At 41.5% G+C, this 26,013-nt stretch overlaps 1 protein-coding gene across 7 annotated transcripts in view; it reads right to left on the bottom strand.

Moving 5' to 3' along the window:
- BCAS3 (BCAS3, microtubule associated cell migration factor) overlaps positions 1-26,013 on the bottom strand; it is a 444,448-nt gene that overhangs the window by 315,962 nt on the left and 102,473 nt on the right. For all 7 annotated transcript variants that reach the window (XM_019545665.1, XM_019545667.1, XM_019545666.1 and 4 more), the window contains exon 13: positions 21,736-21,829. In XM_019545665.1, the coding sequence (XP_019401210.1) occupies positions 21,736-21,829 (94 nt within the window). The remainder of the gene's footprint in view (positions 1-21,735; positions 21,830-26,013) is intronic.

The following is a 26,013-nucleotide window of genomic DNA, read 5'->3' as shown; positions in this document are numbered from 1 at the left end:
AAAGACGATTAGTATTTTTAAATATCTTCCTTATTGTTATTCAAACAATAAATCATCGAGGTTTTGGAACCTTTGCCTTTCTGTGTGTGTGGTATTTTCCATCTCTCATTACTTCACACCGAGGAGCTCCGGTTTTCAATTATTGCAGCTCTACTATTTATTTTCTCACTCCAGCTCCTTACGACAAAAGTACATTGTACAATTCCAGAGCACTATGGTGGAAACATGTAATCCCAATAGAGAAATAGATTAAATTTAAACCTTAATGACTCCTTCAGTTCTCTTTCAAATGCAGGGTATTTTAAATTCAGATTTTAAAAAGTCCTTTCAATAGCTTCTCAAAGACTTGTTTAGATGGAAATATAGGTTAGCACTGTCATAAGTTCAAGCCAAAAATGTATTCTCTTATGATGTACTTTATGTATGAATAATCACAGATGAAAAGTGAATAATTCTCCAGGATTTCCTGCTTGTTTTTCAAACTGGCATTAATCCCTGTTTAGCAGATAACATCTGAAACCAATTCAAATTCTTGCATACACATAACCCGGTGAGAATTTATGTGTAAAGCAGATATTACTTTGTATGCATCTCTCTGCAAACATTTAGATTTTCTTATCCATAATGTGAAGGGTGCAGCTAGGTTAAATTAATGACTGTGTTTTACTGTGTGGTTTTTCAAATCCACAGAGATGATTAAAACATTCGGTTTAGAAGGAACTGATATGCTGGACGCATGAAAAAAAAAACTTACTTTGCTTTGTTTTAGCTGACAGATACATTCGCCTTAATTTACAACTTCCTATTTTTCACGCATAATGTTTGGGAAACAATAAGCTTCTTTCAGGAAAAAGGAGTTTGAAAAAAAATACAGAGAATATATACATAAAAGGAAAAACTGGTACAGATGTAGACTGTGGGTTAAGAGCTATTTATGCAGTATCAGAAGACTAAACCAGACTCTGGCCTGGCCATAAACTAAACCCACGCCCTAAATGAGGTGCCAAGCCACAAAAAGCATTTGCGTCAACTGGGAATACAAGGAAAAGAAGGACTTCTAATTATAGGGCCTGGAAGCGGAAGCCTCGAGTGATTAGGAGTTTAGGCGCTGCTGTATGTTTATCTGGGAGCTTCCTCTCTCTCTCTCTCTCTCGGCCTGGGTTTGATAGATGAGGGTTGGCCTAGAGGGTGGGATTGAAGTTGCTGATGGTACACAGAGTTCTCCAAAATCCTAGGGAGACACAGACTGTATACTAAGGCTTCTGTGGCCTTGTAGGAACATGAGTCTTTTCAACCAGGCGTCAGTTGGTTAGCCCCAAAAGCAAAATTAGAGAGTAGCAAATCTCAGTTGGGTACTTGCTATAAAATCGAGGAAACCCGAGTAGTTTCAAGCATCTCCACCACATCCTATTTATAACACCTCCCTAATTGCACACTTGTTGATTATGTGCATATAAATGAGAGAGAAGCAATTTCACCTTGGGTTTAGGTTTTGTGAGTACATTCGTTTTAAATAATGCCATCTTTGAGTGTAACTGAAGGGGGGTTTCCCTCTCAAATAATGACATTCTGTAATTATACGCTAAAGAACTGAACACATTCAAGCCCGTTTGGAACTGGGGGGGAAAGGGGGAAGAAAAAAATTCAATGCTTCATTTTTCAAGAAGCCAGGCGGACAACTGCACAAGTGAAGCACGCATTCAATTATATGCTTAATTTAAGCATGCAGTTCAGGTCCTTGCATGCAGAAATGGCTGGTAAGCAGCCCGAGGGGCCGCTTGTGCAAACAGTTGCACCCGCAACTGCACTAACAGGATCCAAACAACTGTGCATACTTTTTAGAGCGGAAATCACATGTGTCAAGTTGAAATGTTAACATTAGCCTGATTGTTTTTAACAGCAATATTATTGGGGGCACTGCGTCACCAACCTGTCTGCAGGGTGCAACCAGAGTCCCGAGTTTCTCCCAGCTGTCCTGCTGCCTGTCCCAAGGAACAGACCAAGGTTAGCCCTGGCATAACTCGCTATCCCTGCAAACCTCAGCTCCGCCGGCCTTTGCTGGACCTCCTGGCTGCAGCGGGAGCACCTCTGCCAGCTCCAGATGGCTTCCCCTTGGGTTGTGAAAGAATTTTTGGGTCTCCCTCTCCAAAGAACGGGTTAGTCTGCAATATCACTTGTCCAGAGATCATTCTTTACAACAGACAATCGGCAAGGAGGCAAAACGACCAAAGGATGCATTGTATCGGAGGAAGGAAGAATACAAGCAAAACTGAGCATAAAGTTTAAAGGCAAAACAAAAAGACAAGATGCATGTCTTAATCTCTTATCTGTCCACAACCTAGCACTCCTGAGAGTCCTGCCAGGGTTTCCACAGATCAGCCTTCCTGCTGATCCTGCCAGCCCTGGCTGCTGGGGACCTGGACTGCCCCAATGCCTGGGTTCCAAAAACCACGCTGCTCCCAAGAGAGTTCCCGAAATAAATACCTCGACGCCAGCTCTCCCCATTGGCATGGTCCTAACTGCTCACAGGTCTCAGAAATTTCTAGAAATGTCCTGTCCCCCTATGGCACCTGGACTTCCCCTGGGTAATGGGCCATTTGGCTCAGATGCCTTTGCTACAGGGGGTTTATTCTTCCCATTTACAATATCACGGGTGCCCCTTCTGTCTGTGACGGGGACTGGCAATTATCCTCGCCCAAGTAACACAATGGCAAGAGATACTTAGCAGTTTCATACTCTCGTTTCCAAGTATACATCCCTCAGTTCCTTTAATTAAACCATGTCCCAAAACCATAAAGATATACACAGGCAGAATGACATCATCCATACTGTGCTAAAAGCAACACAAATGGATGCAGCATATAACATTGGCTTGGCAATGAGACCACGTACACCATACCAGCACAACAAAACTCAAGAACACCTTATGATACCCTGTGAACCCCTTAAGGGGGTGCAACGCATTGCAACTTTATAAAAACAAAGGATCACGTCCTCCAGTAGTAGAAATCAGCAAAGTATGCTGATGAACAGCTGCTCAGGATTTGGTGCATATCGATGGTATTGCGTTTCCTACATTCTCTCAGTATTTAATAAACACAGTTAAGTATTTGATGATCAGCTAGCTAACATGGGTCCAGTGTTGGTAGGCAGTGAGGATTCACTGCTTCTATCCTAGCTCCTTCACAACAGGAGCCACTTAAACATGTTTCAGGGTAGGGCCCATTCCCCTGTGTTTTGGAGTATGCTCTGACCCATCAGCAGCCCCAATGTTTATCCACCCTTTCCCCCCCCACATTCCTCATCGTCCTAGAATATGCTGTAGTGCCTGCACTTGGGGCTGATATCAGCCAAGACACCTTCAAACATTAAAGTGACTTCTGAAATCCACGTGCTTTTCCAAACATGGGAAATCGAGTTAGCCGGAAATATGGTCAGCAGTCTGAATTGGACTTACGAAAGGAAAACAAATTTTAACCGAACCTGTAATACTGCATTTTACTGTAATGGTAAACAAAAAACACTGGTGAATATGCATATTTTATATGGGATCAGGAGAGAGGCCTATAGTCTGTAATCCAAGCCACGCAAATCATATACTTTAAATCTGAATAATTTGGAAAAAAAAAAAAATTAGGTTCGTGCATCATGGCTGACACATGGTTTAATGCTATGTCTTATGCATTATTCAACATTTTTGTCAAATTCTTAACTGTCTACAGCTGATGGCCCAGTAAATATTACAGCTCTATCAGGACAGTTTTCTTCCTCCCTGAACTGAAGAGCACACATTGAGGGCAGCTGAGCAAATGAAGAAAGATCAAAAGCAATGGACTCCCTTCTTTAAACCCTGTCTGCAGATCCTTACTCACCATTAAAGGAAGAGGTTTTAATAGTTGCTGATTACTGTCAACATTTTACCAATTTTTTTTGTTTTTTTTAACTAGTTGAATGATTATACTGGAATAACACTTAGGTGACTGTTAGAGAGACCAGGTAAAACCCTGGCTCCACTGAAGTCTATAAGAGTCCTGCCATTGACTGCAAGGGGCCAGGATTTCATCCACGGTACATAGCTTGCATTACTTTTACACTCATAGTCAAGTAAAATTATCCTCCCACAAGACATTTACAAAGAAAAAATGTCTGGTGTGCCAAATGACTCCTCTCTGATTCATCTGGAAACTACTGTATTTTGAAACTGCAGCCACTCGCTGCTACCAATACACACTAAAACACGCATGGGTGCGTGCGCTCGTGCACGCGCGCGCACACGCTAACATACCTACATCTGTAACATTCTCAATATTTTAATGAAGTAGTTTATTTTGGCCCCTTTAATGGTTTTTTAAAAAATAATAATATTACTGAAACACAAACGGCGATTTCAGCATTGTTCAGAAAATAGAAATCACCTGACAGGCATATGGGGGGGAAAAAAGAAGTAAAGCCATGAAAATGAAATGAATTGTGAATAAGGTGCTTTCAGATCAAATATTTTACATTTAAAATATTGGAAAGAAATTAAACAAAGGACTCAAATGCTTCCCTTCTCTTTAAGGGGACAGATGCCATTCAGATTTCTACTCCACATGAACTACAGACCAGACACATCCCAATCATGCTTTTTAAAAAACACAAGGGCTAAGAGGACAGACTGAATAAAGCGGGAAAAATATAGGGCCGTCCTCCTCAAAGCCTAATATTAGAAGCAGAAGTGGAATAATGCTACAACTAAACTGTGGGTAAACTACATATCGCTGCCTGGACGCACAAGAGGTATGTGATGGTGAAGCAGGTAAGTGGCTGAATCACCACCGCGATTGTAGTAAAATGTGCTGATTCAATATCTACTTTGGGGTCAGAATATCAGACGGATGATGCGTCATGTGCTGCACTTTGGTTTCCAAGCTCCTTCACTATCAGGTAGGAAAATCAACACGTTCCAATAAACCTTTCCAAACTTGCAGAGACAGGCAATACGTATCATCTAGAAAAATATTCCTAGCACTGACCAATTTATTTCTGAATTTGGAGAAAAATTCTGTGAATGAGAAATTCTGGGGTATGCCCCAATGTGCCTGGAAGGCAGATTCAGTGACCAGGTGAAAAGGGAAACAGGAAGCCATGAGGTTACAGAAAGGAAAAGAATGATGGATTTAGTCTATTTGTTGTCATACCTAAGCATATGCCCCTGAAAAAAACTCCAAGATATTGAAAAACATCTCTCTGGGGGTTCTACTTAGATGTATTACTTCCACCAAGATGACAGAAATTGCATAGCATAGGATTACAGGACTTTGGAGGTTTCTCTTTTTTGGATTCAAGGTTCTCTTGAGGAACTGCCAGGATTAAACTCCCAAAAATGCCATTTTTAAAAGAAGTCCATTTCTAAACAACACCTATCACAGCTATTTAAGATGTGTTAATTCTGTACAGAGAAAATACATGATCCAAGATTTCAGTCTCTCTTACAAACTACTGGATATATACAAGATAACTAATTTCCTGAAATTAAAAATAAAAGTGGAGAGAGGAAGAGTAAAGAAATGTACTATCGTAACACACACAAAAATGTTGCAAGATTTCACAGCTGCTTATTGCACACGTTTCATTTTCATCTGTCAAGCCAGTTAATCACTGGGAAGAAGCAACTAATTTCCTATCATACACACCGCAGCTCCCTCAAATCACAAAACTCCATTTTTAAAGCCTTGTTTCTAGTTTAACTTTTTCTTCAGTTTAAAGGAAAATAACCCTAAGAAACAATCTTAGTTAACAGCTGTCCATAATAAATTAATTTACAAAAATTCAGCTATGCACCAGCCCATATTTCACCAATTATCTTCCCCTTTTTGCCTTGGGATGCAAAATGTAAAGGCATTTGCACAACATTATACAGATATTATATAGGATACAGAATGTCACTGCAAGACATTTAATAGGCTCGTTTTGAGGGATAACAACAACTACTACTACTATTATTATTATTTAGATTTATATCCCACCTATCCAGAAAGGTTCAGAGCAGCTTACAATGAATGGCCAACAGGCATAGATAGGAAACAACAATAGACTCCCCAGGTACTGCTGAAAAATGGCAAAAATCAGGAAAAACAGCAGAAAAACAAAGAATGATTCTATTCTTAAATAACTACAAAACACTCTGGACTAGATAACTTCCAGTCTATGGGTTGAGCTTCTATAGTTAAGAGTAATGACAAACTTCCAAAGGAAGTTCCCCATGGTAATAAAAACCCAAGCACAAAAAAGGTGGCTAGAGTCAAATCAGAGCTAGAAAATGTTAGCACTTGTATAGCACTTCCCATTTTACCAGTGATTCCCAAACATTACCTAATTAGCCTGTTTAATAACAGTCAGATTTTATACACTAGGCAGTACAAAGAAAAGAATAAAAGTCACAGTTAATCTGTGAGGCATTATCAATGCTTCTCAACAGTCGAACAAGGTGTTTTTCTGCCCACTTACCCTGATCAATGGGAAAAATTACTGTAGAGAAATTCCAATTTAAACTTCTTTAACTATTAACTCAAGGCCACCAACACATTTCAATTTACAGCATTTAAGTAACCAGAGGAATGTCAGGTCCGTTAGAGGTGCAGTGAGGCATCCAAAGGGGTACACAGTTTAATCTGTTTTACTGCAGGCCCAACATTAATTTTCCTCTTATTAATGGATGGAAAACCTCTTCCCTAGCCAAGAAGGGGGAATTTTTTGAAATTTAGATGTGTTTCACTTCACAGCTCTTCGCCACGAAGCTGGCAGAGGTAGCGCCTCTAAGAAAGCAGATCAATTATTTACTAAATTAAAAAAAGGGAAGCAGATGTTTACAAAACATCAGCTTTTTTAAAGCATTCACTTATGATTTTAATTCCCCATTTGAAAATATCCCTCCTTTAATAGAAAATTTGCATAATTAACATTTTTTGAAAAATTCAAATGAAATAGCTTAGAATAGTGATGCTCAACCTACAGCCCACAAAGGCCATGTAAATGGATCATCATCCAACACAGGTGTTTTCAACGGGGGGTACACATACCCCAGGGAGTACATTGATGGCCTCCGGGGGTACCCGACATGCTGCTGGCATGCTTGCCAATGAACCACCGGGGACCCCCCCACGGTGGCCGATTGGCCTCTGGGGGGCCTCCCCCTCCCGCTCACTTGGCCACCAAGGGACTCCTGCCTTCTCAACCAGCCGCTGGGGGTACAGTGACCCAAAAAGGTTGAAACTCCCTGATTTAACACCATGTCCCTGTCTAAACTCCCAGGGTAAATGCTGCTGCTGCTCACCTCTCTCTTCCCAGGCTGCTGCTCTGGCCAGGGGCTGCACAGATAACTGGTGAGCTCAGAGAGGTCACTGCACCTGTGGAGCACTTGGCCCATTTCTGATTGAAAGGTTTGGCTTGCTTATAAAAAAGGTTAAAGTACCACTGGCTTAGCATATTGTCTGTTAGTACTAGCAGCGAACTAGCAATCTTGATGCCTAGCTTATCCCTCCCCACCACTAACTCAGTATGTGACCTTGAGATCAGATCAAGGGAAGTAATTATTCTGCTCTGTTCGGCACTGGGGAGGCCACATCTGGAGTACCGTGTCCAGTTTTGGGCCCCCCACTAAAGAAAGGATGTGGACAGGTTGGAGAGAGTACAGCAAAGAGCAACAGAATTGGTTCAGGTACTGGGACACACAACTTAGGAGGAGAAGCTGAGGGAACTGGGTTTATTTAGCTTGGAATAAGAGAAGAAGGAGAGGGGATTTGATAGCTTTTAACTACCTGAAAGGACGTACAAAAGAGGATGGAGCTGCACTGTTCTCGACAGCCTGCCAAAACGGGGTAAGCGGCCCTCCGCCTGAAATAATTGCCCACCCCTGCTCTGGATTGTAAATCTTCACTTTGTGGGGGGAAGCGGCTGCAAACTTCCACCCTCCCTTCCCCGCGCCACTGGTTTTGTGCGAGCTCTGGCCTTGCTCAGCCGATGCCTTGTGATGAGAGAGATGGGGGGGTACTGGAAGGCTACTTCAACTGCTGCCACGAGGAGCCCTCCAAGAGGGACAGCCGGCCCCCAGAGCAGCTCCCTTTCTCCCCCACACAGAGATGGTGATCCAGCCATGAGGATGCAAGCGGTTGCACCAGGGTCCAGAGCCCTGGCCTGGCTTGATGCCAACAGCGGCTACACGTGTGCCTCAGGGAGCATGGCGGGGGAGGGGCCAGGCCTACATTGCCACTACCAGGATCAAGTCCCTCGTCGCTTCCCCGCCATCTGCCCCTGGCATGCCAACATCTTCAAAGTCAAGACTGCAGGGTTTTTTGGCACTTGGCCCAAAAATGTTGCTGACCCTGACCTAGATCAATGCAAAAAAACCTGTATAATACTTTAAAACTCAGTGTTAACTGCAAATTAAAATGGCACTTAGAGTGTTTAACTTAATGACAACATTTCAAACTCCCAGTCAAAACTGTGTTCAAAATGCTGTTCCTTCTCCTTCGGTTACTACAGAGCCCTGTAGCCACCAGGTATTTCTACAGTACACGTACGAGAGGATGAAAGGGAAGATTGATATTTAAAAAATGCCCCTCAACCTACTCTGGAGAAAATGAAATGAATATGCAATTTTTGCAGCAGCAGTTTTCAAAGGATGTAAATCCAATGACTGGTTTAACAAATCTCTGTTTAAGAATTTCCTATGAAAAGTTCAAGATCCAGAATAATTTTCTCATCTTTTCTGGATATCCACAGCCACCTACTGGATTATTTGCGGACCTAGTCATAAGCAACAATGTTTTCTCTACTCACAACTGGAAGACGGCATACAAATCTGAGAGCAACCGTAGTGAAAAATGATGCTTTAAGACCTGAATCTTCAGCACAGCACATTGGCTTTCGTTTTTAACCCATTCCCACCTTGTAGCTAATGGATATGCTTGTACAAAGAGCAGGAATGAGTGAACAAAAGACATGTGCTCAGCTTCATGAAGGCACTGAAAGTCTCATCTGTATTTTCCAGTTTCGCATCCATACTAATCTCATGTTCTCTATCCAGAATCGAAGGCAAAATCTGAAACAGGGATGCCCTCAGTGTGGGTGGAGCAAGAATGCGATATAATAACTTAATAGACAACTTCGTAGACACTTTTAAAAATGGATTCAGAACCCAATGGTGCCCTAGATGCTTTGCAGGTGCTCAATTGAGCCCGACAGAAAAAAGGGTGCTAGGACGTAAGCAGCTTCCATCTCTTGGGTGGCAGCCAGGTATACCTGCACTCCTCTGTACTGTCCTGGCTGCTTCATTCGAGCAGCACAGGAGAAGAGGCATCATGCAGTGTGCGTGGAAGAGGTGAGAGCAGGACCAACTTGGTTCCTATAGTGCAAATTACCATGGATGGGGACGAGGGTACAAAACAGGATCTAAATCAGGAGCGGGCAAAGCCTGACTCAAGGTCCAGATTGGGGCTGCAGTGGAGTGTTTCCCAGCAGCCCCTGCATGCATTCCTGTGGCCGGTTTCCGTGGAGACCCCAGTAGTGGCAGTGCTGTGACAGCACAGGGCTGCTCTGGGGCTGGGATCTCGTGATGGGCACAGCGTGGTCCAGAGCCAGGGGAAAGCTGCAATGATCCTATGCCTCAGTTTTCTCCTTCTGTAAAATGGGGCCACAGCAGTCAGCCTGCATACACCAACACCCCATGCACAAATCTCGGCGGCATGTGCCCTCATGCCCTGGGCGGTGTGCACAGCAGTGGGGAGCCACCCCCCAAATGCCCCAATCCCCCTGGGTGAGCTGCCAATGGCTCTGTCCCCGTGCCCAGCCCCAAGGCCCCATGTACCACCCTGGCTGAACAGTGCCCCCAGACCCAATCCCTGACCCACTCCCCACTCCTCATCATGGGGGCCTCGATCTGCCTCACCCACACTCCCTCTGTCCCCCACAGACTTACCTCCAGGGAGCTGCTCTCCACCCTGCCCAGCTCTTTCCCAGCCACGTGCACGTGGTGCCCCCTGCGTCCCACTCCCGGCACCCCCAAAGCAGTTCCTTGCAGGATGGAATGGTGCCAGCCTGCAAGAGGAAACCCAGCTCCCTGCATGATGCTGTGAATCCAGGACAAATGATGTCCCAGAGTCATGCAGCCCATTACTGGGACTTGATGATCCCATTCCAGGACTGTCCTGCCTAATTAGGGATGGGTGGTCACCCTAAGACCAAGGCATGAAAAAAGTAGTGTGATAATTAATATCTACTTTGCAATGTACTTCTCAAAAGTTAGGAAGGACAAGTGTATGTTATTTGACAAGGGCCTAACTTACCCAATTTGTCTGAGCAGGAAAGAATAGCTAAGTATCAGTCCCTAGAGCCCGCAATTGTTCCGCCTCTGCACAGAACTCCCACTTATTGATGGCGAAGAAAATATTGAAGTCAAAGGATATATGGCTGTGCAATTCAGTGGATAGCTAGCAGTTCTACTATAAGGTCATCAGGAATGCTGACAGCTTGCTTTAAGAAAAAAAAAAAATAACAGTCTCAGGTTTCTATACTGGTTGAGAGAGAAGTAGCTCAGCAACCTGGCAGGAACACAGCATGCTGCCTGAAAAAGTATTATTCAAGTTCAGCTGGGGGTGAGGGAATTTACTTTAGACACTGAGGTTATTCACCCTAACACCCACTTAACGACAGTGCCCCAATGAGTCCAGCAACCACCATGTACAACCCAGTTTTACAGAGCATACTTTTCTTGCCTACAGCACTCTCAACTCTGGCCCAACCCTAGTTTAAAGGCATTATATTACTGTTCATCTTACAAAACTTAGTCTTCCCTACTTTTCAATTTACTCTTCAACTGTACCATCCTGTAAATTACATTAATTCATTTGCATGTTCAGTAAATTCAACCCTCCCTTCAGCCAGCATAAGTCAGGGCCCAAACCAACAGAGAGTGTCAGGAGACGGCAGAAACCTCCTCTTGGCTTTAAGGAGCCAGCACAGCCTGAAAAAAATGGTCAGTGGTGTCTGGGAAGGACACAGGACACTTCCAACACAAATTAAAACTCTGCTTTGCCTATAGGAACCTCAGAGCGAGCATGCGATATAAGATGCACCATCCTTTGCTAGAAGCAAGGCTTCCTTGGCGGGGGTTATCTTTTACTAGCAAACTGCCCATCAGGAATGACGGGGGTAAAAGGGGGCAGATGGGGGCAGAGCACCGCACGCCACCACCCGGTGCCGCTGCCGCCTCCCAGGAGTGGGGGAAAGGGAAGCTTGCATGCGGCCGCCACCAGCCCACACTGCCGCCACTCCACAGCCACCCGCACACCACCTCCCCTCCCACACACCCACCCTGCGCCCCTCCGCCCATCCAGCCGTCTGTCTGAGTGTCTGTCTGTGCGGAGCACTCTGATTGGTTGTTTCAGTAAGCATTGTGACTGGCTGCTGAGGCAAACCAATCAGAATGCTTCAAGAGTGTTACAGACAGATAGATGGACTAAGCCCTTTATATATAGAGAACTGGACCAACGATGCAGTTCTGATAAAGTTATACAAGGCACTCTTTTGTCAGGTCTCCTCACCCTTTGCTAGCCAGTGGAAATCCTGCTTTTAATCAACCGTAAGGATAAAAAAACTGGACTGGGTTATATTTATCTGCAAGTTAATTAAAGTCATGAAACATGATTTGCATTTCAGATGACGCAGACTAGTGGGACTATTACTTTAAAATGTTGTTTACAACAAAATGGCACCTTGCATCTAAAATTTAGCCTATGGACCACATCCAGCTACTCTTCATACACCCTGGGAATACTTGATAAAAAGCATGATTATCACTTGGGATGATCATAATTGTAGCCCTTAGTAAATTCTGGGTTTATAAAGTGAAATACCCAAAAATGACCAGAATACAATTTTTCCATGAGATCTTACAAAAGGCCAAAGGCAGTTGGCCCTAACTGTACATTATTAGCTAAAAACTGTGGGAAGAAACTGCATATACATCTCAGTGAAAAAAATCTCCAAATCTTGTATTTGTTGGGCCTTGGTAGTTCATAATGGGATGTGGCAAAATTACACCACTATAGAGCTTTAATTTCGAATGAAAGGAGACTTGATTTTTTTCAGAGTCATCATCCTGACTGGAAGCCAGAATTGCTGAACTACAAGTGACGGTGTTCTCCCCCAACTCTCTTCTTGATCAAACCATTAGAAGGATACAAAGAGGAATATTCATTCCTGTGTGCCAATCAAGAGTAATGGAATCCGTAACCTGTTTTCACCAGCTGTTACACACAATGGGGAATACGAACATTGTCCTACTGAGAAATGTGTTTCCCTTTTTGAAATAACTTTATAATCAGCTCCATTCCTCCCTGGAACGCTCCTGCTGAAAAACCGATATTGCTGCGCATGCTGCATATTCACATGTAAAAACTATACGCAAAGCTGGAAGACGAGCTTATTTGGCAAAACCAGACGTTATATGATTTAAGTTAAGAAGATGAAATAAGCAGTTTGTCCAAGTATAAAGGGTAATTTAACTGTTGTACAACCTGGCATCATTTCGATTCTTAATCCTAGGCAACACGTGAAAAAGTTTGGTGTTTTCCTCACTATGTGTTTTATATAGACAATCTATATAATGTTACATAGCCAAACAGTATTTGTTTTTACCTGTTTTAAACATACATCAGAGGCCGTATTTGGTATATACAGGTTCCCCACTCAGATGATAAGTTAACATGATCCTTTCAACTTCACTGCTGATAAAATGTAATTAGAATAAGGTTGTTTCCATACAGTTTTGCTTTTCCTTGCATCTATAATTTGCTTTGATAAAAAATAAAAAAAAATTTAAAAAGTAATTTTTCCATAACATTTATACATTTACTTTATAAATTTTTTTCTGCCTGGAATGCATGTTCAAAACATTGATCTTATTTTTCTCCTTCACTGGATCTATTTTATTAAAACCGCCTATGGCTTCAGGGTAGACAGCAATGTATTTAATGACTAATGTACAACCATCCCCAGCAAAAACTCTGCAATTTGTTTTTAAATGGGGCGAAGACAATTTACTATAACAAGATGCTCCAATGCTCCAGGCCCACATATTCTTAATATTATTTTTAAGAGACTGTAGAACAACAGTTCCTGCATTCTGAATAAATGTATATGGTTTACATACGAGTTTGGTTTTAATTAGCACAGTTCATAAAGGCCTTTATCCTCCAGATCTGTCAGACTGAACTGAGGAATACTGTAGCTTTTAACACGATAAAAATCTATAAAGGATCCTCCCTCTATGGGTCCCTCAAAGTCCTTTTAAATGTGTCTAGTTAGCTAATGTAGCTAAAAAGTACGGATTCTATGATGCTTATCAATTGCGTGATTTACAGGCATTGTATTCTGAAAAGTCTCACCAATCGTGACTCTGTTTTAAGGCTGACGGGACTACCTCACACCACCCATATCGAGTCTCGTCTAGAGCGCAGTACTAAGCTGCAGTGCTCCTTGCCAACATCATAAATGCTGCCATTAAAATATTTGTTTTAATTCTGACCTCAGAGTCACAGCTAATAAACAAGAAAGGCAATGAGAAATTGAAAAACAAACTAAAAGCAGCTGTTGGACTGGACGTTTCACAACGGCGTTTAACTGCATCCTTTAATTTCACTTCTATGAATAGAACCCATACACCACAGATTGCATGCCAGGTAGTCAACCAAGCCGTATTTTCTCTCCAATTCATCCTGCAGTGTTATTCTGTCGCGTAACTTTTACTGTATTTTTAACTTTCCTCTCGAGATCACTCTCTGCTCTGGTCTACGACCAGCAAATGGCAAACGATTTGCTGGTTGTTGCTCGTGAGAACGTGTAGTGGAATTAGCTGGCATTTGCCTAATGCCTGCGTAGTCCTTTAGTCTTACTTGCAAAAAGGTGCACAGAAATGAGCCACAGACGCCACGCATCAAGACAAGGACAATCTTGATCTAGCCATTCAAACGACTTCAGTTTTAGACAGAGCATGTCATGAGAGCTCATGACCGAATTTGCACAAGGAGTCCAGCAGTCAGCCTATATTACTTTACAGATGTCCCAAACTTACTCAAATGTGTTTTAACTAGATCCGTTGTGACCCTTAATGGGTCTGTTAGGCAGCCTGTGAGACCAGCTTTCCAGAATATGTATTATTACTAAAAACAAAGTCATTTTAGCTTTAAGAGTAAACATTCTTGAAAAATCCATTCAGAAATGTTACACGGAGAAAAAAAAACCATAGTGAGACACTTAAGTTTTTGTGGCCAGATGGTGATAAAGCTAGGAAAAAAGACAGAAATATGGCTTTCAGAAGTTATATTGAGACATTCTGTGATTGTGGAGTAAAATGACTAGACTGATACCTTGATAATGGTAGACAAAGCAAGTTGATGAGCATCCCAAATGGGTAACAATCACATTTCCTATTTATAGGAAAAAGCCGTTTTCAGATTTGGCAAGTAAAAGAGTGAGAGAGAGAGCACGGGTCCATACTACTCAACTGGGAAAAACAGAATACCATTACTTCTCCCTAACCCCACCATCCCCAGTTAAACACCAGTTTTTACTGTATTCCCACAAAACTTGACAGTCACTTCTTATTTACACATGTGGCAATGACATGTCTAGTGCCTCGCTCCAGGTTTTCCAGATTACCCACCTTTTAGTAGATACCCTTGCTGTTGGAGAGTGCCCAAATCACTAAATTTAAATGCAGTTTATAACTCTTCCAAAAAAATCAGAGTTGCACGAGTCCTTGATTTTTATTAAGCCTATTAAGTGACTTGTAGCAAAAGACTCCAGCCTCAAAATTCAGATCCAAATCCTCGTGCTCAAATGTCTGGGGGGTGGGGGGGACTGAAAGTTTTAAACCTGCAGCCACATTAAGACGACAGTGAAAATTTTCCAGACAACAGGAGATAGGAATTGCCATAGGAGATCAAACCAGTGGTCCATCTAGTCTAGTATCCTGTCCCTAACAATAGTCAGTAAACCTCCTATGTCTGGGTGCAAAAATAAAACGAACAGTATTCGTTTTAAGGGGCTCTTGCTCACATTAAAACTGTGAGCATTTTTCCCTATATAAATTATATTAACTCTTCTAATAATGTAGCTTTGTGAATAAAAGGGACATTTGCACAAGCTCCTGCAGTCTGTAGTCCAGACAATCTCTAGCCTTGTCTAGATTATCATGGAGCAATTTATTCTGCCGCGTACCACTGAATTCCCTTTTTCTCCCCATCTCTGTTCTAAACCTTACATGCACTTACAGTTTCTGGCACACTATCATCAGCACATTAAAAGCTTGGAGGCTTTTTCATAAACATCTTAAATTAAATAACCCCCTATGGTATACTCCTTCCGTTTGTGACCTCCCAAAATTGAGTCCAGGGCGCCTTCATCCAGAGTTTACATAATGAGCTCTCGTTGATTTACATTATGTTGCAGACATGTTTTTTTCCACGGTACTGTAATAACCAAGACGTTCTGTAAACTGTTTGTACCTGTTTAAATATTCTATTCAAAAAGATAATTTAAGGCCTAATCCCTGCTACAAAAACTTATTGCACAATGCTGTTATGTTCACGGAAGAAAAATCTGAACATTAAAAAAAGGAATGGCGAGAATTTTTAATCCCATCTACAATTAAAATATATTAAAAAGTCCCTGCACATTAACTCCACAGTTCAGTTCTAATTTTGTGCTTTGCACAATACAGTGGAGAAGTGTTTTTGGTTGTACACAATTAAAAAGCAGGTCTTTAAATTCTAAAGAAAGTCCCAGTCTTACTTACAACCTCTGATGGAGGCCTGGAAATATGGGGCGTATGAAAGTCAAATAACGCTGGCTTTATCCAAACAGCGGTGCACTATTTTACAGCAGATGATAGACAAATTACCAAATCACCGCACTCTTCAAAAACAGAAGTTATAGGCAGATGGCATAATTGGCCACGCACGTCTTGGATGAAGGCATTTTAGGGTACAAACAAACAAGGAGTTGCAGTAAGTTTAACGAGGACTCTCTGTGTCAGCTGCTCTAAACTAACTCCCAATAACTTCTGTACATTGCCACAGTAAATGAAAGCTAACTAACTCAGATTCATTGGGGATTCCAGACTGTGTCTACATGGGGTCACTCAGGAAAATTAATCCAAATTAAATAAAGGTACCCATTTGGATTAATAAAAGTGGATTAATTAAAAAAAAAAAATCACAATAAAAATATCTGCGCAAACACATTTTCTCAGCATTACCCATGCCTTTATTCAGTTTTGTTTAAATCATCTCGAGTGGAATCCCAAGTGAACTTAGCTAAACTGAACTGAACTCACTTTAATTCCACACAAGAAGGTCCATAAAGGTGTTTTAAAACTGGCACACGAAATCACAGTAATGCTTCAGGATTAACCTTAGCTGCACTGAGTTAAAAATCCAGGGCTCTGCTAATAGAAAGGGACTCTTAATTATTGCGGGACATCTTTACAATATTTATTCACAAACTGAAATGTTTTAAGGCTCACATTTCAGGGACTTGAACTGGACTTGGAAAAATAGGGGTGTGGTAGTCTTCCAAGGTCCACCTACAACACAAGCTTTGCCCACAAAAGATATCCCTCAAAGAAGACTGTGCAGAGGCTCCGAATCGACTGTGCACACTCCTCAGTCTCAGAGTACTGCCCCTGCACGGGGGGATGAATAGACTTGGGAGCGCTGCTAGTCTCCAGGGCTTTTGACCTTCCCAACTGAGTGGAACGAGGTCTCTCCCAAATCCACTAAATTCAGAAACCTCAATGAGCTGTCGCTCACGGTGCTGCACGTACATCTTCGGAGTGAGTTAACACATGCTGAAATTAATTGGACAGTTCATGCTTTTCAAAGCTCCTTGTTTCAGCCTCGGTAAGCACAACCAGACAGCGCTGCATCTTTAGCTTTGTGAATCAAGTCTCTCAGCAACCGGAACAGCTAGAGCCTTCGTTTACAACAAAACCAAACTGGTCAACCATACAACCCAGCTCCTCCCCTGCACACGTGCCTGCATATATCACAAAAGCATAAGTGCTACGGAGGAGTCAGCAGCATGAAAGAAGTGGCCACATGCCATGCTCCTCTCTGTTTCATCTAGACTGTGGTCCTGGCCCCTGTAGAATAGCTGTAGGAGTACTGTAACAGCATTTACTGATTCAAATCTGATGTCTAGAGAGAGACGTGGAAGGGTGGGACCTTATACCTTCATCTTTGTCTCAAAAGCATCAGGCAACAATTTGGCACTAGGTCTAAAAATCAGTAGGATTTGTAACTGTAAATTTGGTAAAATTTACGTAGAGATATGTCACTTCTCTATATAAAATAAAGATGTGCAATATTCAGTGCAATCTATAAATTGTTAATAGCCTTTTATTAATAAATAAGCACACAGCAGGATCCCAATGTACCTGAACGTGAGTCCTGGAATCCTTTCTTCTTTGTGTCCTTTTTCTTTTTCGTGACAAGGTATTTAGCAGAATTCACAGATTCGCCGCAATCCGACAGGGCTGCACCAGAAGCACTTCTGCTACGGCCTCCAACGTGAGACCCCTGGGCTGCCGGTCATGTGCCTTAGCACCTGCGCCACCCTAGCCCAGTCCTGGAATCGTTTTCACTAAATCCTCTTCCAAAAATATTACAAGATTACTGCAGAAGAAATTTCTCTCCTGGCCAATACAAAAAAATACTGCACCAATGGTGGAACTAAAGCTGACAATTTAATTGGAAAAGAGAACAGATGCATTAGGCTCAAATCATCTTTTTTTTTTTTGATTATCGCCTTCCCACCAGAGAAAATAACTATACTGAACTGCTGGATTTAGCATGTCTTGATGCCATTTACCAATTATTTCCAAAAATGAAAAACCAATCAAATAGGTAAAGGGTACCCAGTCTTTTTTTTTTTTTTTTTTTTTTACTTTTACTGAATTGCTACTTATCTATTAATCTTTAAAATGTGAAACCAAGAGGCATAACTGTATGTGGATGGCACTGGCTTCTGGCAAATTCCAGCAGATTTGGGGGTTTTGTGGATGAAGCCCCGGGTTCATAGAGTATCCAGCTGTAGTGCGGAAAAACCCACATAGTAAAAAATTTACAACTTTTTTTTTTTAAATGAAAGCTTAGGATTCGCTGAACACAGCAAAAAGAGCAGAGAAAACCTAAATTACCAGGATCCGCAATTTTCTTTCCCTGTGATTTTCTTCAATCTATTATCAAGTCAATTTTTAAAGTGGGATTTGCTGCTTGTTTTAGACTGAGATATGTACAATTCCCTTAACATCCACTGCCCTAGTAGCAACCTTCTGGTGTCTGGATGGGCCAGAAAGATGTATACTGGGATTGTCTGGACTCTTAATAATCTAAAGCTGCCCAAACAAGCATGCTTAGAAGTGATATTTCAATTACTTGTGTATTTTTTTATTATTATACTGATTTTTTTAACTTGGCCATGTGCCTCGTCCAAAATGCATGCTAGCTAGATGCCAAGTTTCTGTATGCAAGTGACCTACATGAAAAAGAGCAACATTTTTAAGAATGTGAAGAGCATAATTTTTCATCTTGTCCTAATGAAAAAAAAATGGCTATATAGATTTTCCTCAAATAAAAAGAAGAAAACCGCTCTGACAAAGACCATTCAGGAGTCTCAGCCATAACCCATGGAAGTCAAAGAAGGCTATTGCTACATACTGGAATGCAGTACCACGTAGAGATACCAACACTAGATCCAAACAAGCTGGCTCACGAACCAGAAACAGCTTTGCCACATTAGCACAGCATCCTGCCTGGTCTAACTTACCCTGCTGAGAAAACATGCCCTCAGTCTGTCCAGTGTTTTCACTGGGTTTGGGATCTGATCCACAGTAAAATTAACAGACCTGGGGAACTAATGATACAGCAAGGGATTTGCTTTCTAAGTCTAAGAATGGAAAAAGGATAAGATAACATATGACACCAACATCAACAATTCCCTCTCCCAACCCCTTCTTTCTAGGGCTTATTGATGGTCTTTGTCCTAAACCGAAGCTGAGCTTATGCTAACAGTTACTTTTGGAGTGCGACATCCCTAAGTCCCATTGCATCATTTCATCATCACCACCTATGGTTAATCATCATCACAAACTACTTGACTCTTTAATACTGAGAAAATCTTTAAAGTTGGTATCTTTATCGCACACAAATCCATTCTACTGCTCTAGTACAGGGGTTGGCAATCCCTGGCATGGGGTGCCAGAGTGGCACGTGAAGGCATTTTGCTTGAAACGCGCACCTCGGGACAGATGGCGGGGAAGGGGCTGTGGCTACACTGCCAGAACAAGAGTCAGGTCCCTTCTGGCTCCCCCGCTGTCCACCTCTGGCACACCGTCTTGTAAGTTGAGGGTGCAGGGATTTTTGGTACCCTGCCCCAAAATGTTGCCGACCCCTTCTCTGATATAGAATGCAGTCTGGTTCTCAACTGCTGAAATTAAGAAATAGTGTGTTGCATAAAACTACGTGAATTCAACATAAAAAATATGCGCATATAACTTTCATGTTTGGTCCATTATAAGCGTATTTATAAAGCACTGGTTTAGAAGAGTTGCAAAATTATTTTGTTTCTGGGAACCACAGTGCATGCATTTTTCCCCCCTCCCAAAATTCAGTATCTGTAAAGTTTATTTTCATGGGTGCTTTGGTATAATGACATGATGAATATCTGGCTATTTGATTATCCATGAATCTACACGCAAAGAGGAGCAGCGTCTATTGATTGCAATGATTAGTGAAAGTCTTTATAGACTGCTATGAGGTTTCTGTAACATCGTGCTAGACCCTGAGAAAACAGTGCCTCAGGGCTGCATAACAGTCGGAGAACCTGACAGCAGAAGCCACCTCCTGTTTTCATTATGCTTTGCAATGAAATCAACCTGAATGGCAACACGCCAGTTTGCAATGAATTAGGATGATGTCACTTGTGGTGCTGCCATCAAGCAAATCCACCTGGATATTACTAAGAAAGAATCCAGTTGAGGTGCAGATTTCATTTTGTCCAGAGCCGAAACAATACGTTAAAAACTATTTTGACATTTTGTTAGGAAAAAAAAAATAAGGTGGACAGCATGATTTAACACCTTCCTAGGAGTTATCCATTTCTGCAAGTGTTTCATGACATGCAGCATTTGCAAGCTGTCAGCAAATCACAATGTTTAGAAAACAGTGTTTTCTTGCAGGGCATTTTGTTCGGCTATCAGATCTATGGTAAACATCTATTGTACATCAGAAAAAGGACTGTGATTTCACAATCAGGGCAAGCAGAAAGAGAGCCAGCCTGCAAGCAGGATTTTCCATGCATATGCAAATCTCTCTTTCAAACGATACACAAGATTTCCGTCATGCTCGTTTGTTTTTCCATAAGCATTTTGCTTTTTGCAAATGTACACAATAACAAGAGACCCTTTCAAAAGCATGTAATTAGTGTTCATAAAGTGTTACACAATAAGGAGTGTTACTTAGTTCAGTCTCTCAAAACCATGCGAATGGCATGTATTATGATTTCTACAAAACAAAGATTAGCTACCCTGCACAGAAACATTACCTTTTTAGAATCCAAAAAGTACGTTCTAACCTTAATGTTCAGAGATACAGAACAAAATCCCTGAATTATGAAACAAGATTTTTTTTTTAAACGTCAAAAGCACTAATGGTAAGGAAGCTTTGAACCGCATACTACTGTTAAAGAGTTCTGACATAACAGATGGGATGTCAAAATGAGTCCAACCGGTCACTGCAAGTGAAGATATACATGACATCTATTCAGTTTTAGCTCTCTGAAACGTGACTTCATCTCCAACAACTTTGACTCGATCTGTTGAGGTCCCTTCCGACCCTAGCATCTATGAATCTGCTGAGTATTTTACTACATTTTAGAACTCGTTAATTTAGAGAATCGGAAACCGTTAATTCCCCAGCCCTTTCAATGACCACTATGCAGTCAATCAAAAAGTTATTTCTCCGTCTTGAGAAGACTAATAAACATGGTTTCCTTGTCAACTGAATGAGATTAACAGGATGCATCTCACCTGCCCATAATCATTCTTCATCTGCAAAGAGGAAGGAGGGGAAAAGGTACTTTCTTTGAGGTTTTTAAAATATTTTCAGATTGTGGTTCATACCACTTAAAAGGAAAAGAGCAGAACCTTGAGTTACAGATCCACAAAGCATTTGTGGCACCATATATTACCTTCAGAGGAAAGATTTCATTTGAAATGACCCATCTTATTCCCAATTTTAGGAAGAAGAACGCTTTCAGGGAAGTTTTGGTCCTGAATTTCCAGTAGATCTGATGGACTTAACTAACAAAATAATTCCTTTCAATATTTCTGTTATATGTAGTTTTAGGTAGTGGTCAAGGTTTCTTTGTATATGCACACCATAAAACAGTATAGCTGGCCTAAAGCTGAAATTCCCAGAAAAGACAAAAGCAGTCTCTGACAACTGGTGTGCAATGCTCAACCAAATGAGACAGACATCGATGTTTTCCAAGTCAGTCTTTGCATGTCCCACAATAGACTTGTAAAGAATGGTGGTAATTTTTCACAGCCCCAAGGAAACAGAACATACACTGCATTTCTTGTTTTCTTTACATACTATATGCTATAAAATTAACTATGGCAGAAGAACTTACCACTGGGGTTAAAAGCCATGCAGCAAATGGGCTTTTCATGTGCCGGGAAGTGGGCCACTATACCATCGCTATCAGAGTCCTCGCTAACAAGCACCTGCATAAAACAAAAGAAGGTTAGGTTTTTTTGTATGGCACAAATGTGCATGAAAATCACAAAGTCATTCAACACCCCTGTGTTTCTCCATTTCACTGCCACATTTGGAAGACCACTTAAGGCCTAGCCTGAAAAAGTAGAAAGCTACTGGCCTCATCGTAAGGAATGAAACATCACACCAAGTCACTGACCTTTGAGTATCCATTTTACAAAAGGAACATCCTAGCATGGACCAGAAGTATTTATACACGCAAAGTTTAGCAAATATCCAGACACAAGTGCAGGATTTTCTGCACACATGATTCCCAAAGCATGTGACTGCAGGCTAGAAAAAGCCTGGGCAGGTTATGTGGGAAGCAGGGATGCTCTTTTTCTTGTTCCTTATCGATAAGGCTAACCTGCAGTGAAGAACAGCTGCTTGCAGTGTGGGTGGCTGCCGAACGGGTTTGCAGAGGGACACTCTACCTTTTGTGTTACTAAGGCCCCAGACAGATGTTAATTTAAAGGCACAATGGGATCTGATGCAGGATCCCAACAACTGCTCTTCCTGCCATGCTACACATGCATGGCAGGTAGCGTGACTGTGGGATCCAGCATCAGTTCCCATCGCTCCACGTCGCCAAAGTGCCAACAAGTAGCAGGCTTGGCTCCTGGCGCTCCCCGAGCTGGGAGCCCCATCGGCTGATTAGAGTCTCCCATGAAGGAGCACATGGTGCTGCTCTCTCATAGCTGGGAGCTCCTCTTAGCTGATGTGGGGTCCCAGCTGCGGAGTGCATGGGAGTCTTGAAAAGCTCCAGCGAGCTCCAAAGGCTGGGAGCACTGGCCACCCATTCAATTAAAGGTGCCACAAAGTTAATGCATCTGTTTTGTGGCTTATTCCTCCTTTTATCATGCCATTAATTGAATTAACTTGTGGCCAGGTCACTGCTACCCAAGCCATCATCTTAAGGGTAATGTCTGTCAAAGGCCTAAGCTAAGCTCAGTGTCTAGATGGTTTTAAGTCTGGACATGTAGTGTGGCCCTAAGCCCATAATTAGGAGCTCTGTCGAATACAAGTTTTGAAACAGCCTCGCACTTACCTTCAGGTTGGTAAGTGGTCTCGTTCTGCACCTAGCCTATCTGTATGGGACAATTTAAAGGGGATTAAGGAGAGGTGATTTTACCCAAGAGCACATAATTCCTTCTTAAGTGTAGACCACAAATGATTTTTCTAACAGAAAACAGAAAAAAAAGGTTACGCAGAAAAAGAACAGATTGCATAAGTGGGGCTTGTAAAGTAGGTGTCACATAATCATGGAACAGGTCTTTTCCCTTTGGGATATTTAAAGTGTACAGTGGTGACAAATCTGCAAGTGGGGCAAGGGGGTGGAAATCAAAGATGTCATTTGGTCAGCACCCTTCCCTTGAATGTGACAGAATTAAGGTGTCCAGCTATACAAAGCACACAGGAAAAAAGGAATAAGCAGGTATACCTGAAAGCAACTGTGTAACAAAACCCGTTTTTTAAATTTTGACATGCCCTTAATGGAAGTTAAGTATTACAGAAGAATGGTTCAATAGGACTACATAGGTCAAGTATCCTTATTAATCAAGGAGGTTGTGTTTTGTTTTGGAGGGGGGGGGGGGGTTGTGGGGGAGGAATACCATGGCAAATTGTGCATCAGTCCAGTCAAATGACCTATTTAACAGTATTTCAGTACAATGAGAGAGCACCATATTGTGACATATCCAATCTACTGACTGAAGATAAAGGTCCTGCGCTGGTATGAATCATCTATGGGATCATGCCCTCAGTTAGGACAGTCCTTGGCATATAAACACAATACTCAGAACCTGATAACCTAATTATATTTATTGTAACCTGCCCTGAGACTCTTCTAGGGAAGATAGCATATAAATCAAACAAATAAATAACATTATGTTGAGACACTACAGACTGAAGGAGTCAATTCTGCCTCCAAGAGAGCTGTGTACGTATCTGAAGCTGAGCATACCCTACAAAATGTTATCAACATCAGGCTACGTGAAGAGGTTTTTAAAGCTTCAGAAACTGGAAACTACTACACGGATGCATTTGGTTAAAGAAAAACAGCAAGAAAAATATTGTATTCTTTAGTTAAAATGTTAAATCATGTTAAAGATGGACATTTCAGAACAAACAGAAAATAATCCTAGACCATAAAATCACGAGAAAAATCTGACAACACAGGAACAGTATAACCAATATTAAGTAAACAGCACCTACAATAAGCAACCAAGGAATCAGTTTTTAAATGGTTATACCACCAGGTGGTATAAAATTACCTGGTGCAAGCTTCTAATAATTTGTCTGTTTGGTTCCAAAATAATTAGGGTGGGGGGTGGGATTTAAAAACTTCCTACTCTCACCAATGATTGGGGCTAATTTGAGGTATTTACTTTTATGCTTCAAAAGAGAAATCATCTTTAAATGTTTAAAGAAGTCACGTAATATGGATAAGGAGGCCTGCGCCCGACTTATTTTAAATGTTCAAATTACTTGGCACGGTCGCATAAGCACAATTATGGTTTTGCTTTCCATTGTCAGCATTCCTCACTGATTCCAGAGTCACTAACCAAAGGGTCTGGAGATCTTCCTAAGAGCATTTCAAAGAAAGAGTGCTCCTCTTCTCAGCCTATAGAAACTGCACTAAATACCTCCTAGACATCATCTTTTCATGCTTCCACTTCTATGCAACTGAGTCTTCCTCTAATAAGTCTTGTCACCTGAATTAAAGGTAAGTTGCATCATCAACTAGAATTACAGAAGAAACAGCAGATTCCTTCAGCCCGGTCATGTTACACCAATTTCTTTTAACCTAGAAATCTGCAGATATCGTGATGCATCTGGATTGCTGCTAAAACATGTATGGATTCTTATACAGACATCAAAATGGATCATTTCAGTAAGGTTAACTTTGGAGTGCCAAAACGTGCATTGGACAATTAATCCTGCAACATTAAATTCCCTACAGCAGTAAAAGAATAGTCTGGCTGTTATAAAGGCACAAACAATTTCAACCTGTAGGTGTTAGCACTTTGCAGCATAATTCAGTATTGCGAGACCCTTTTAAGCGTCCTAATCCAAGCACGGTGCAAAGTCAAACTCTATTAGCCATAATTTTGCTAAGTGGGCCCACCTTTTAAAGCTGCTTCTCAGCCATTTGGTAAAATGCCACATTATCTAGTCTATAAAATGCAACCTTTGCCCATCAAAAATTATGCAGTTTTGGAGAAAAAGGTTTTAATATACATTTGATACCATTTGGTCAAGTATTTATGTTATGTTGCTTCAATGTGGACACATAGCTTAAATTTTAGACGTCCCTTTTCAGAAAATATGTCTTATAATAGTACTCTCCTTGGAATGACATTAGGTTGATGAGCTAATATTAGTTTTTCAGTAATCTCCCGCTTAACCTATATAAATCAGCTTTTTCATCTTTCCACCATTCCACCATTTCTAGGGTGGGTTCTTCCTTAAAAGTAGTAAAAACTTACTGACATATTATCTGTTTTCTAAGGCCACCATTCAGAGAAAAAAAAAAAAGCCAAACCATAACTGTGACCTTGTGGACTGTAGAAACCCCAGAATCTCAGAGAGCCTGGCCACTTGGAAAGTTGTCATATTCAAGCAAAAATGTCAGCCTGTTATGTTCATCAAATAAACACACATACCTTTAGTGTTCAAAAAGTGTGAATACGAACAGAAAGTGGAGAGCAACACATGAACTTTAGCCTCTCACATCCTACAACCCCAACGCTTCTTTGCCTAGAAATGCCACTCGCTTCCTGCCTACCACTGAAGCCACAAAGAAAATTAAATTAGCTCCCCCACACGCCCACCTGGGAAAGGAAGGATGAGGTTAAAGAAAGCTTGCTTGTGTTTTTTAAATCAAAGTGAAAAAAAGAAATCATTTCAGAATAGAGGAAGGGGATCCACAGGGATCTGCAATCTGCATGGTTTCATTTGATTGCTGTTAATTGGTATTTCACATCTTCAAACTGTACCCCTTTTTTATTTTCTTTTACCATTCTTCCCCTTCTTATATACCAGACAGGTCACTTGCTGTTTTCATGTCAGGGCTGCCCTTTTCCACACGCACTATTTGTCTCTATAATGCCTACATACACTGGAAGGAAGAGGGAATGCAGTTTCCCTGGCT

This window comes from Crocodylus porosus, unplaced genomic scaffold, assembly GCF_001723895.1.
Source record: "Crocodylus porosus isolate Cpor-Errol unplaced genomic scaffold, CroPor_comp1, whole genome shotgun sequence".
Taxonomy (NCBI): domain Eukaryota; kingdom Metazoa; phylum Chordata; order Crocodylia; family Crocodylidae; genus Crocodylus; species Crocodylus porosus.
Note: the sequence above shows the minus strand (reverse complement) of the source record. Positions and strands in the feature narration are given on the sequence as shown.